Source organism: Euphorbia lathyris, chromosome 1, assembly GCF_963576675.1.
Source record: "Euphorbia lathyris chromosome 1, ddEupLath1.1, whole genome shotgun sequence".
Lineage (NCBI taxonomy): Eukaryota > Viridiplantae > Streptophyta > Magnoliopsida > Malpighiales > Euphorbiaceae > Euphorbia > Euphorbia lathyris.
Genome location: NC_088910.1, coordinates 142,640,047 through 142,653,980, shown reverse-complemented (window position 1 = coordinate 142,653,980; position 13,934 = coordinate 142,640,047). Strand labels below are relative to the sequence as shown.

At 32.4% G+C, this 13,934-nt stretch overlaps 1 protein-coding gene across 1 annotated transcript; it reads right to left on the bottom strand.

Moving 5' to 3' along the window:
- Positions 1-1,707: 1,707 nt before the first annotated feature.
- LOC136219822 (uncharacterized) lies at positions 1,708-2,874 on the bottom strand. The gene has a single exon (XM_066007379.1). It carries the CDS (start codon positions 2,865-2,867, stop codon positions 1,974-1,976), a length of 894 nt encoding a protein of 297 aa, XP_065863451.1. The 5' UTR covers positions 2,868-2,874; the 3' UTR covers positions 1,708-1,973.
- Positions 2,875-13,934: the final 11,060 nt, after the last annotated feature.

Genomic DNA, 13,934 nt, shown 5'->3' with positions numbered 1-13,934 from the left:
TACTGATCACAGAAAAATACTGAAAACTCTATGTAATTATGTACAAGATTTTAATTTTCTAGGTAAAAACACCAAATCAATTTAGCATTCATAAACCCCTATCGGTGAATATTGGATTCGCCACTGCTTTCAATATCATCCACACACACCACACCTTCTTCCCTTGCCGCCGGGCATCGCCAGGGCCGATCCTGAGATTTTAGAGGCACATGGACGAATTATCAAATAGGACCCTAATAAATAATTACAAATAAAATAGAAAAGTCAATTGTATAACAGAAGATTACTTAAAAATCACTTTTTTTTTTTACATTTAACAAATGATCTAATAAAAACATTTTATATTGCTTTAAGTACCTAATTTCTTATGCAAAATGATGTCTACGAGCATTTCTAGATGCAAATTTCTCAGATTTAATAAATTATGAAATAGTTCTAATAGATTTTATGCTCTTTACGACACGAAGCATGATAACAAAAAAATGAAAAACCAAATTTGAAAATCACATCTTTTAACAGGCTTTAGTGGCTAAGTTCTTGAAATTGGAAGATTTTGATATGTTTCTTCCAATTTGCCCCTAAAGACTAAGTAAATAAGAATCTCATCGAGTTTTTCAAAGACAAAAAAAAATGCTATTAGCAATTGAAAGTTTCACAGAGAGGTGAGAACAAAATTAATTATATAGCTGGTGAATGGAAGATGAACTGAATAAGAAGGACACCATTACTGTTTAATATTCTTTGGGATTAGAGTGTGATTAAGGAACGGAGAAATAAGTTATAAATTTTTGAGGTAAATTAGAGAATTTGGAAAGACTACTTAGTAATTGATGCTCATGTTTTTAATGAAGTATAATTTTTTTATGCCAACGTTTTTAATTTGGAAAGAATACAATGCCAACTTTTTTAATCAAGTATAATTTTTTGTTTTAATTTAATCAAGTACTAATATATTATAATAATTGGGCCCCTCTATCATAATTAGGCCTCCTCTCATCCCTGGGCCCTGGACAAGCACCCCTCCTGCCCAGACTCAAAGACGGGCCTGGGCACCGCCTTTTGTCTCCACTACAATCGCGAAATGAACCTCATCTCAGGCGTAACATACATTCTACTCACTCACTTCATCAAGGCGAAAACCCCCGTTTTCGCTAAACGTAGCACATTTTTTTCGCTCCTCCGAGAAATCTCAAATTCGAGAAACGAATAACAATGATTTTCCCCCTCGTGTCGATATTACAATGTATAAAATGGTTAAATTTTGCCCCTAACAATAATTGCTTTGAAAATTTTGAAATAAAATCTAAATATGCCCATGTAGTTCAACTAAAAGTGCAGATTTATCCTTAATGTATGAAATAATTAAATTTTGCCCCTATTGTTTCTAAGCAGGATAAATTTTACTCCTACCTCACAGAAAATTTGAACAAACTAGTTTGGCCGTTGTTTGACTGTCACATCGCACTTTCCAAATAAGTTTGTATAAATTGAAACAGTTTTATATATTTTGTAAGGTCAACTGTGTTAATAACGTAATAAATATTTTATTTAATTTTTGTGATTAATTTATACATTGTAGACTTAATTTTCTATACATGCAGCAGTCTAAAGTTAGCTCCACCGTTGACCTTCAATGCATTTTACCCGAATTCAAAATTGAAAACTTGTCCGAAGAATCCCGAATTGGATTTCGTGTAAACATGTTCTTAAACAAGAATTAATCTATCAAATCTCAACATTTATACATCAAACTTCAATTTCAAAAATGAACCAAAAAAACAAAGTGATCATAAACATAAACAAAAACGAACATAAAAGCATCTATATCTAACCTCTATTTTCAATCAGGGACGAATCCAGAGGGGGCTTCAGCACCCGCTGATTGCGGAAAATGCTCAAAATTCTATGTAAATATGTACAGAAACGTCCAAAAAATATCAATTTAGCAGAGAGACCACCATAAGCACCCTCTATTAGTGAATTCTGGATCCGTCACTACTTTCAATATTCGGTTGAGTTCTGGTAACCGTTGCACAAGGCATTTTACTACTCCCGACCCACATAGTTTCAAGCACCGAATCTTCCTCAGCTTGTTTCTCCATTACCTCTATCTTTTTACTCTTCACGAACTTCTTACACATCATACCATAAAAAACCCCCAAAAAAATCCCCCCAAATCCAATCACAAATCCCCCCAATACCCACACCAACCACACCTTCTTCCCCCGCGGCCCACCCCCGCCTTTCGTCTCCACTACAATTGCAAAACGCCCCTCATCTCGGGCGTAACAAACATTCTCCTCACTCACTTCATCAAGCCGAAACCCCCCGTTTTCCCCAAACGAAAACGCAACACATTTTTTCGCTCCTCCTCCGAAAAATCTCAAATTCGAGAAACGAATAACAATGCGTCTCCCCCTCGTGTCGAGACCTATTCTCTGTACGCTTTTCCCTCTCGAGGCGTTGAAAACCTCGAAACCCACGACCGGAGTGACCATTGCGTACCCCGGGATGTTGTAATAATGTGAAGACCAATTGCCTAAGTCTTGATAGACTATAGCAAGCCTTTTCACATGAGGTATTGTTTTAGTTTTGGGGGGAATTTGAAAGTGAGTGAAATTAGCACCTACATTCCAGAGTCTCCGGCTTCGGAGACGGACTATTGAAGCGTTGATTCCGGACAGATCGGAAGGGAGAAGAGCGGTGTAGAGAGCACCGGTGCGCGGCCGGTGCCGGATTAGAGTATTGAAAGCAGAATTTAGGAGAAATGCATCCAAAGAATCAGTGGAAGTAATGTTGTTTTTGGTGAATACAGATTGGGGGAAATATAAACTGCTAATTAAGAAGATTAAAATGGTGAAATTCATACTAATCACTGAAAAAAAAATGTGATTTTGAGTTTGAATTTAACTAGAAATATGAAGAAGAAGAAGGTATAGATTGTAGCAAAAACAACATTGGAAACTTAATTAGGAATTTTATTGAATGATTATGTTTTGTCTAAGCATGCTTAGTGTAGGACCTTACTAGGAAGGAATTTGCAGTTGACTTTATGTCTAGTATGAGTTTGCTTTTTTTTTTAATAGGCTTAAAATATGGTTTGCCTCCTGAACTTATCCAAAAAGTTTAATTGCCCCTGTGTTCTGGTAGCCCCTTGAATTTATATAAAATGTTCTGTTAGTCCTTTGAACTTGCATAAAATGTAATTAATTAATCACTCGGTTGTAAAAAAAAGTAAGTTAAATGTGGAAGATATGTTACACGCATCTTAAAAAATAAAACGACCAAGGTTAAGATATGTGATTCTAATATTAGAAAAGAAAAGGTTTTATAGTTGAACAAGTAAGAACTTCTTTTTTAATATGTTTTAATCTATTTTGTGAATTATGTAATAACATTTTAAAGCACGTATAACACATATTCCGCATTTAACTTACTTTGTTACAACCGAGTGATTGGTTAATTACATTTTATGCAAGTTCAGGGCCTAACGAGAAACTTTGCAAGTTCAGGGGCCAATTAAGCTTTTTGGACAAGTTCATGAGGCAAATGATGATTAAGCCTATTATTTAGGCATTAACTTTTGTTTTATTCAACAATATGATCCCTTATAGATAGGGTTGTAAATGAGCCGAACCCGCTCATGAGCGGTTCGGTGTTCGGCTCGATAAAAGCTCGACCATGTTCGGCTCAATTTAAAAATAAACGAGTTTGAGTGCGGCGAAACTCGGTTCGAAAGCTCACGAGTAGACTCGATTTTAGATTCATAAACAAGCTCACGAGTAAGCTCGATTATAATGAACACAATCAATGAGTTTTGTATTAAAGTAATTTCAAATTAATATAATTAATGAACATAATTAATAAGTTGTTCGGAAGCGAAGTTCATGAACTGAATTAACGAACTGCTCGCGAGCAAAGCTCGTTAACAAGCTTGCAAATAGCTCGTGAGAAGCTCATGAATAGAATGTTGAGTTCGGGCTCGAGCTCATCAATTTTCTGACGAGCTGAACCTGAGCAGACCAAAACTCGGCTCGACTCGACTCGGTTACAACTCTAATAAAGCAACTAAACTATTTAATAATTCATATATTTGAAGGATTAAACTGTTAAATGAACAAAACTTAAATGTATTATTAAATATAAGGGCTAAATAGTATATTAGGTAAAAAAGTATAGACTAATATTTTTTTTGCCAAATTATATTTGTGGTCCCTGAATCATGACGCTATTAATAATAAAGTTCCTAAATTCATGTTTTGAAATAAAAATTATTGAACTTCATATAATTGTAAAATTCAATTTCAAATCAATAAACCTCGCTTGAAAAAATTAATGAATTGATAAGGGTAAGATAGGCATTTGACCATATTTTATGGTGTCCACTGTTATAAAAAAAGTTGCTGGTTTAGTGGATAGGGCATTCCGATTAATCGGATTTGTAATTTTATATTTTTATTTATTAACAAAAAAATTTGTTATATAAATACAATTAAAACATGTATTATATTATCTAAAATAATAATATAAAAAAAAATTAATATAGAAAAATATACATTTTTTTTGTAATTTATATATCAATCTTAACATTTCAACATCCTAAAAAATTTGGTTTCATAGTAAATATAGTACTAATTTTTGAAATTTTCCATTTTGAAGTCATTAACAGTTATTTTTATAATGTCAAACTAAAATACCATTGTTTTTAACAAAGCGAACAACCCCAATACATGTTTGTATATATAAAAAAAACACATGCATGCAATTGAAAAATTTATTGCGTTCAATAATTTTTTTATTTTTTATATAGATTATTTTTATTAATTTATGTAACACATTTTTTATTGTATAATAGGATAAGATGCAAAAAATACGCCTAACATTTATAGCTAGGAGCAATTTTACCTTTAACGTCTAAAATGGTGCAATTATACTCCTAATGTTGGCAGCCAAAATCAATTTTACCCCTAACATTGACAAGTTGTGTCAATTTGAGAAATAATTTATCAAACTGCCTTCTTGGTCATTGAATATTGTCTTCTACACTTCACATGTGTACCATTTTATCATCGTTAGTAACAGACCACAAACATATGATTAGACATGAATTTTTTTAAGAAAATAAAAAAATATTGTCTTCTTTACGAGTTGGACAAAAAAAAATCAAATATTTCACCGAATTTATAGATATTAATTTTCAATTTTATTATTAAATCACAAAAAAATATGAAATCTCTTTTTTAAAACTACTGATGTGTGCAATTGGTGTAGAACAAGAAATAAAATACCTATGTTTTCTAATAATATCTGAAATCGACTCAACTTGCCAATTTTAGGGGTAAAATTGCTCTTAACTGCCAGCGTTATGGGTAAAATTGCACTATTTTTGACGTTAAGAGTAAAATTATTCCTAGTTGTAAACATTATGGGTATTTTTTCATATTTTCTCTTTTATAATTTCATCGTTGATTAGTTTAAAACATGTCCATTTTAGACATTTTAAATCCGAACAGCAACAGTTTCATATAATTTTACCAAACACTAGTAATTAAACAGCTAACAACTTACTGCAACTACAAACAGCTAACAACTTACTGCAACTGTAAACAGCTAACATCAACCACAACAGCTATTAGTTAACAGCTGAACCAAACGGGCCATCAGACGGACTTTTTTTTGAACAATGATAATGTCATTGACAAAAAAAAAAAAAAGAGAATGATGTAGTTAAATTCACCGAGTTAATTATTTTATTAATTTATTTTACATGTTTTTATTAATTTAGATTTAAATATTACAGGAATGTAAAGTTTAAATTTTTTATGTCAATTAATAAAGTTTTTGAGACATAATATTAATAACATCATGATTTAAGGATATAGATGTATATTACCCATCCATGTTCTTTTTGGTCCTTGAAATATCTTTTGATCAATCATTTCTCCCAAATTAGGATAGAAAAATGGCAGAATTTTCGCCCTTAAAATGCGGGGAGTAATTATGTTTATTATTAGCTACAAAGCTCCGTTGATTACTCAACTTGGATTCTCCCATACATATCCATTACTGCTAACTGATTCGTGTCGCGTCAAATTTCGGGGATTTTGCCCCAAAATAGGACTCTAATTGAAGATTTATCCTTATTAAGAGTCCGGTTAAACATTTTGTTTATTATGGGATTTATTTAATCGGGCTCAAAATCGGAAAACAAATTTCCGGTTTTAAATTGCAAAAAAATCGGAAGTTTATCTTCCGGTTTCTAATTTTAAAAACTTTGAATAGTCCATCTATGTTTTTCGAAAAAATTTAATGAAAAATTTCAAAAAAATCTCTCTATCTTTTTAAAACTTTTAATTTATCTTCAACCTTTAATTATTTATTTTTAAATTCATTAATTAAATATTTTTTTACCAAATTAGTTGGTAGTAAATATCTATTTCGGTTAAAAATATTTTATTCCTTTTTTTTTCTATAGGAACAAGAAAATAAAAACAAACAAACAAAACCTAACCCGAGATCAGCCTTGGAAAGCTAACCCCCACCACATCCTCCAGAAGGACCGAGGAAAGAAAGGCCGGAGGAGAAGAATAAGTAGTAACTCCCCAACTTCCTTCATGACCAGCAGCCGCCAGACGATCCGCCACCCTGTTCTGCTCCCTAAAGATATGACAGAAAGTGATAGAAGTAAAGGAATGACAGAGCCTCTTGATCCCTTTAATTAGATTCTTGCTATTCAACCCAATAGCTAAATTGCTTGAAATTAACCTGATAGCTTCCTGATTGTCAAATTCAACACTCAGATTAACTACCCCCAAACTCTTGGCCAGGGTAAGACCAGAATAAATACCCCACAACTCAGCCAAAAAGGAAGAACCTATGCCAAGATTATGCGAGAACCCAGAAATCCAAGCACCCCCATCATCTCTCAAGACTCCACCTGCAGCAATATTACCATTGGCTAGACAAGAGTCATCCGTATTAAGCTTTATCAACCCTTCTCGAGGTCTTCTCCAGCAAAGAAAGTGAATAGTCTTTCTTTGAATATATCTGTCAAAAGAGTCTTCCATAAAACTATTAATAACATGGTAAACCTTTTTAGCAAAAAAGTCCATCAAGTTAGGGATATTTATTCTTTTAAATGTGAGTTTGAAATTATATTTTTGACAGTTTAAATTATGGTTTTTTCATTTTTTTATAATTACAGTTTGGAATATGGTTTTTGCAATTCGAACATTTAACTGTCACTTCGAACATAACTGTCACTTCGAACAGTTTAAATTATAAAGACACTGTAAAAACTGTAATTTAAACTGTAAAAAATATAATTTCAAACTCACATTTAAAAGAATAAAACATTTTTAACCGAATTAGATATTTACTACCAACTAATTTGGTAAAAAAATGTTTAATTAATGAATTTAAAAATAAATAGTTAAAAGTTGAAGATAAATTAAAAGTTTTAAAAAAATAGAGGAACTTTTTTAAAATTTTCCAATAAATTTCTTCGAAAAGCGGAGGTGGACTATTCAAAGTTTTTAAAAAATATATATTAAATAGAAACCGGAAGACTAGCTTACGGTTTCTATTTTTTATTATTAAAAAAATAAAAAAAAATTAAAATTAGAAACCGGAAGACAAACTTCCGGTTTTTTTTCAATTTGAAATTGGAAGTTTGTCTTCCGGTTTCAAACCCGGTTAACCAAGCCCCACAGTGGGCAAAATGTTTAACCGGACTCTCAATGAGGATAAATCTTCATTTAGAGCCATATTTTGGGGCAAAATCCAATTTCGGGTTAACGTTAAAAAAGAAAAATATAAATACGATATAAAAATTTATTGATGTCTAAAAAAATAAAAGGATGAGGTGAAAAATACTCTTAATATTTACCGGCATGAGCAATTTTACTATTACCGTCTAAAGTTGTATAATTTTACCCCTAACGGTGGCAGCAAAGAGCAATTTTAACAGTAATGTTGGCAAGTTGGGTCAATTTCATACATTATTATAAAACACAGATATTATGTTTCTTATTCTGCACCAATTGCACGTAAGTTTATTCTAAAAAATGATTTCATATTTTTTATGATTTAATAATAGAATTTGAGATTAATATTTTGAAATTCAGTGAAATATTCGAATTTTTTATCCAATTAATACAAAATATAGTATATTTATTAGTATTTTTTTTTATTTTTTCACGTTTAATCATAAGTTTGTGATCCGTTACTAATAAGTGATAAAATGATGCACATGTGAAGTGTAGATGACAAGATTCATGACCGGGATGATAATTTGATAAATAATTTCTCCAATTGACAACGTTATGAGTAAAATTGCTCTTGGCTGTCAATGTTACAGTAAGATTGCATCATTTTAAACGTTAGGGTAAAATTGCTCCTAGATGTAAATGTTAGAGATATTTTTGTACCTTATCTCAAAAATCAAACATTTACACCGTCGGAAAAAATATATAATATAGAATTTTTGTAATGTTATTTTTGTCAAATTGAGTCTTAAATATATAACGGATAAATGACATTTAAAATAACTTGACTATATTCTATACCATGAGTGTTTTTCAACGGTATATTGTAAGCTCAAAACAGACAAGAGATGAATGAGAAATTAAAACTCAAAATGAACCACTGGGAGTTAACTGCACTCATTCAAATTCTGAAATGTTGTAAATAATTGCATTCAATTAAAACAGTTGTAACAACCGAGCTTAATAGCATTCAATTGAAAAGGTTGTAACAGTTGAACTTAATTGCATTCAATTAACTAATTAATTGCATGAATTAATCTGTCTATAACGTTTTTTTTTCCAATGCCTTCATATATGAATAAGGACCGAATTATTTTATCCGATCTAGTTAGTTGACAATATTGCAACCTCAGAAAAAAAAATTTCCTTCCAAAAACACGGAGCAGGTTGTTCTTCTCTTCTCGTTTGGACGTTCTTCAGTTCTTGCCTCCGGTGATAGCCACACGCATGGTTCGAGTTCGCCTATAGTGTTGTTGTATCTTGGGAGACGGTTTGATCCTTACGGGGAAAATTCTGTCTTAAGGAAACTGGATAGTTTCAAGTCTTAACACAACCAGATTCTGTTTCGGGCTGATTCAAAGGTTTGAAAGTGTTATAATTTTTTCATTTTGTATTTCTGCTTGTAATATTCTGTTTATGGATTAACGCGTACATCTAACATGCATAACACGCTACAAGCGTGAAAGCACGACAAGACACGAGTTATATGTATAGATAACAAAACATGATAACGTGACACAATCTAACCAAATAACCCGAACTAATCTATTACATGAATTAACTTATTAACACGGTCCAGGCTATAAAATGACTCATTCTGCTAATGTAACTTGAAATTTAACAACATAAATTCAAACTCATTAGTTACATGTAAAGGAAATAGGAATAAGTGTATATAGTAGTCCCATGAAAAAAAAAAATCGGCTAGTTTCAAGTTAGCACGAATAAAGTTGTAATTTATTCAAAATGTTTCGTTAGACTTGTGAATGCGTTGCCTGTATCTATTTTGAAAAGGCAACCAGGTAATATCTACTGCAACAACAAACAATAACAATTAAACCGAAAGTTTTATCTTGATTTAGATTCTTTGAATTTTAACTTTGGAAAATTAATTTTGGTTGAGAAATAATTATTTAATAAAGAAGATAAGGTGCAAAAATATCCCCAACGTTTAGCGCCAAAAGCAATTTTACCTCTAACGTCTAAAATGGTGCAATTTTACCCCTAACATTGGCAGCCAAGAGCAATTTTACCCATAACGTTGACAAGTTGGGTCAATTTCAGACATTATTGTAAAACACAGATTTTTTGTTCCTTATTCTTCACCAATTGCATATCAATTCATTTTAACATATTTTCTCTGATTTAATAATAGAATTGAAGGTTAATATTTATTAATTCGGCGAAATATTTTGAACTTTTTGTTGTCCAGCTCGTAAAATAGATAGTATATTTTTTTTTCACGTCTAATCATATGTTTATGATCTGTTGATAATGAGTGATAAAAGGACTTATATGTGAAGTGTAGATGACAATATTCATAACCGAGAAGACAGTTTGATGAATTATTTATAAAATTGACCAAAGTTGACAACGTTAGAGGTAAAATTGCTTTTTACCGTCAACATTAGGGGTAAAATTGCACCATTTTAGACATGAGAAAATGTTAGGAGTATTTTTGCACATTATCCCTTTAATAAATAAAGATTCATACATCATAGATTTCTTGAACTTGGTAAAAAAAATTGACTGGTCCTTGAACTTATAAAATCTGCCGTTAGCTTCCTAGACTTGCTTAAAATTGCATGATTACGTAGCATAGAAATAAAGTATTTGGACAAATTGAAATGTTTTTCTCCTTTTCTGTTTTTGTAAGGCTTTAAGTAGTCATCTCTTACTGCTGAATTAATCAAGTTGAATATTCCAAATATTATACTTCTGATTTTTTTTTAAGATTTGGTATTAGAGCCAGGCCTAACATCGAGTTTTAATCTGAGTGAAACACAGAGTGCTTGAAATAGAGTTTGTGAGCAACAGGAGAGAGATGACTGAAAGTAGCAGTGTGAATGGAAAATTCATGCAACCAGCGATCCCAAGCTTCTCAGATCCAGTACAAGAGCGAGAAATTATAGGGAACATTCTCAGATCCCCAGTGCATAAATTTAATTATGTAGTTTGTTCTATTGAAGAATCCAACAATGTCATAAATGAACTTCAGAGAAGTTTGCTTATTCATGAGCAGAGAATGAAGAATGTTGATGGGGAAGAACAAGTATTGTTGAAGGTGGCTCATGAAGAAAGAGAAGAAAAAGGAAGGGATAAAGGAAAAGGAAAAGGAGCAATTAGAGGAGGTAGAGGAAGAGAAAGATATGGGTTCAACAAAGCTTCTATTGAATGTTATAGATGTCATAATTTTGGTCATTTTCGATATGAATGTCCCACTTTGGAGAAACATTCAAATTATGCAGAATTAGATGAAAATGATGAGATGTTGTTGATGGCTTATGTTGATGAAGTTGGAGCACAGAGAGAAGACATTTGGTTCCTCGATTCTGGATGTAGTAATCATATGTGTGGCAACAAAGCTTTGTTCTCTGAATTTCGAGAAGTTACTCAAAAAACTGTGAAGCTAGGGAACAATACCAGAATGCAAGTTTCTGGTAAGGGAATCATCAGAATGGAGGTAAATAATGTCCATTTTGATATTGGTGATGTGTATTGTGTTCCTGAGCTCAAAAACAATCTTTTGAGCATAGGACAACTTCAGGAGAACGGTTATTCCATTCTCATAGATTCTGGAATGTGCAAAATCTTCCATCCTCAGAGAGGTTTGATCGTTGAAACTAAAATGACAGCGAATCGAACGTTTATCTTGGCGGTTAAAAAGTTACCCATATCTTCTCATCTAAAACAATAGGTTTGTTTCAATACAAACATTGAGGATTGATAAGTGCAAATTATACCTATATATTTATGGAGTTTAGACTCAAATTAGAACTGAAATGAACTAATTATTATCCATAAAATCTTATAAATTGCCTTATTTGTGTAGGTTGTTCTCTGATGCTTCTGCTTGTTCTCAAAAGTCGAAAGCAGTCAAACTAAGAGAGAGAAGAGGGCAGTCACGTGAGGCAGAATCTTTGAAATGAGAAATTTGGAGTCTCAAAACTGATGTAATAAAGTCTGAACAATAGTGTTGCACGTGTCTTTAATGGCAATAAAAAGTTGAATAATTATCTTTTTTGAGCAGTTTATCTGCTTGTGCTGTTTGTCTTTTCCTACATAATGTTTGTCTTATTTTGCAGACTATTCTGTTTAGTCAGCAAATCGTTCTCAGCTACTGACTTTTTGGGTGTTTGTTTTATTAGCTTACTTTTATTATTTTCTGGTACTCTATGTATAGCTCCTTGCTAGGAGGCTATGACATCAACTTTTTAGTTATCTTTTGAGTTTGAAATTTTGTATTTTCTGAATTCTAGTTAGATCCTTAGTGATCTAACACTTTAATTTATTTCCATTGCATGTTTTCCTCAAATATCTTTTGTGTTTTCTGAAGCCAGCCTTAGGCTGGTGGATGTAAATAATTCCTCCTCTAATGTAAATGTAAATATCTTTTGATGATTGCTATTTGCGTCCATAATTCATTATAGGTCTAGCTAGCCTATATGCTAGTCGAATAATTGCAAGGAGACTCGGGTTAGGAGATGGAAATACCATCTAGCACACATTACTTAAGGTCGGAGACACGATTAATAATGCGCCAAGGATTTTTAACTTAAGATTAAAATGCTTGCTTGTTCTTAATGCTTAGGAGTTATGTAAACATAAAGGAAACTAGCTTGTATGATTTTAAAGAATCTTTGGGAAATGGAAGACATGGCCTTGGTGATGTGGAGGATACCTTGGATCTATGCTCATAGTATCATCTATTAGGGGGGGGATTTTGCTTGTTCACTAGCCGTCTGGCTGCGCTTCCAACTTGTTCCCTTTTATTTTGAATCACCCCAACTTTATCTTGCATGTTTATTATCTATTTTATATTATTTAATTTCCTGTTTATCTTACGTTTAGTTTTAGTTATCCAAATCTCAACTTTAAGTCACCCAACTCACCGTTCTAAGAACTTGGCAGTTTTATAAGAATATACTTTCATTTTATTACTTGTACCTAGTGCACTTGCTAACACAAGTCTTAAAACTCTACTATAAAAGAAGATGGTTCATGGTGTTCCTCAACTAACACTCTCGGATGAAGTATGTGTTGATTGTTTGAAAGGAAAACAACACAGGGAGTCCATTCCAAAAAGAAGCACATGGAGAGCAACTCGGAGGTTAGAACTTATTCACAATGATTTGTGTGGTCCAATTTCACATATTTCTTACAGTGAAAGGAAATATATGTTATGCTTGAGTGATGATTATGGACGAAAAGCCTGGTCATATTTCCTTCGTGTAAAATCAGAAAATTTTGTTGTGTTCAAATGGCTTAAGATCTTTGTTGAGAAAGAAACAGGTCTTACTATCAAGTTTTTACGGACAGATCGATGAGGGGAGTTCACATCTGCTGAGTTCAACCATTTTTTATAAAGAAAATAGAAAAAGAATGAAATTAACAACATATACACCACAGCAAAATAGGGTTGCAGAAAGGAAGGAATGAATAATAATGAACTGCGTGAGGAGCATGATGTCGAAAAAAGTAATTCCACAATCCTTTTGGCCTGAAGCAGTGAAGTGGGCAATCTATGTGCTTAATCGGTGTCCCACCATAGCCCTGGAGGATGCAACACCAAAAGAAGTATGGAGTTGAGTGAAGCCATCAATTGAACATCTCAGAATATTTGGATGTGTATCTCATATACTTGTCTCAAATGCTAAAAGAACCAAGCTGGACACCGAAAGCATAAGTGGTGTATTTATAGGGGTTAGTGATGAATCTAAAGGGTACAAGATATATGATCTCATGGAAAAGAAGGTGATAATTAGCAAAGATGTAGTATTTGAGGAAAATAAAATGTGGGACTGGGGAAAAAGTTATGATCAACAGATACTTATTGAACTTAAGTGGGGAAAAAATGAAGATGAAGTTGCTGCAAATGAAGATGAATTGACTGGAAATTGCACAAACAATGATGGCTTACAAGAAGATGATGTTGTAACTAAAGACGATATTACAGCTAAAGATGAAATTACAACAAATACAACTTCTTCAAATTCAAATTCCAGCTCCGGTTCTTCTTCAAATTCTAATACAGAAGCAAGAATCAGGAGACCACCCATTTGGATGAATGATTATGTGAGTGGGGATAGACTCTCATAAAGTGAAGAAATTGATGCTAATTTTCTTTTAAGTGCATGTACGAATCCTATGAATTTTGAAGAGGTTGTG

What these genes read in the sequence shown, in the direction of transcription:
- LOC136219822 (XM_066007379.1), bottom strand. Translation starts at nt 2,867, where the DNA reads ATGAATTTCACCATTTTAATCTTCTTAATTAGCAGTTTATATTTCCCC.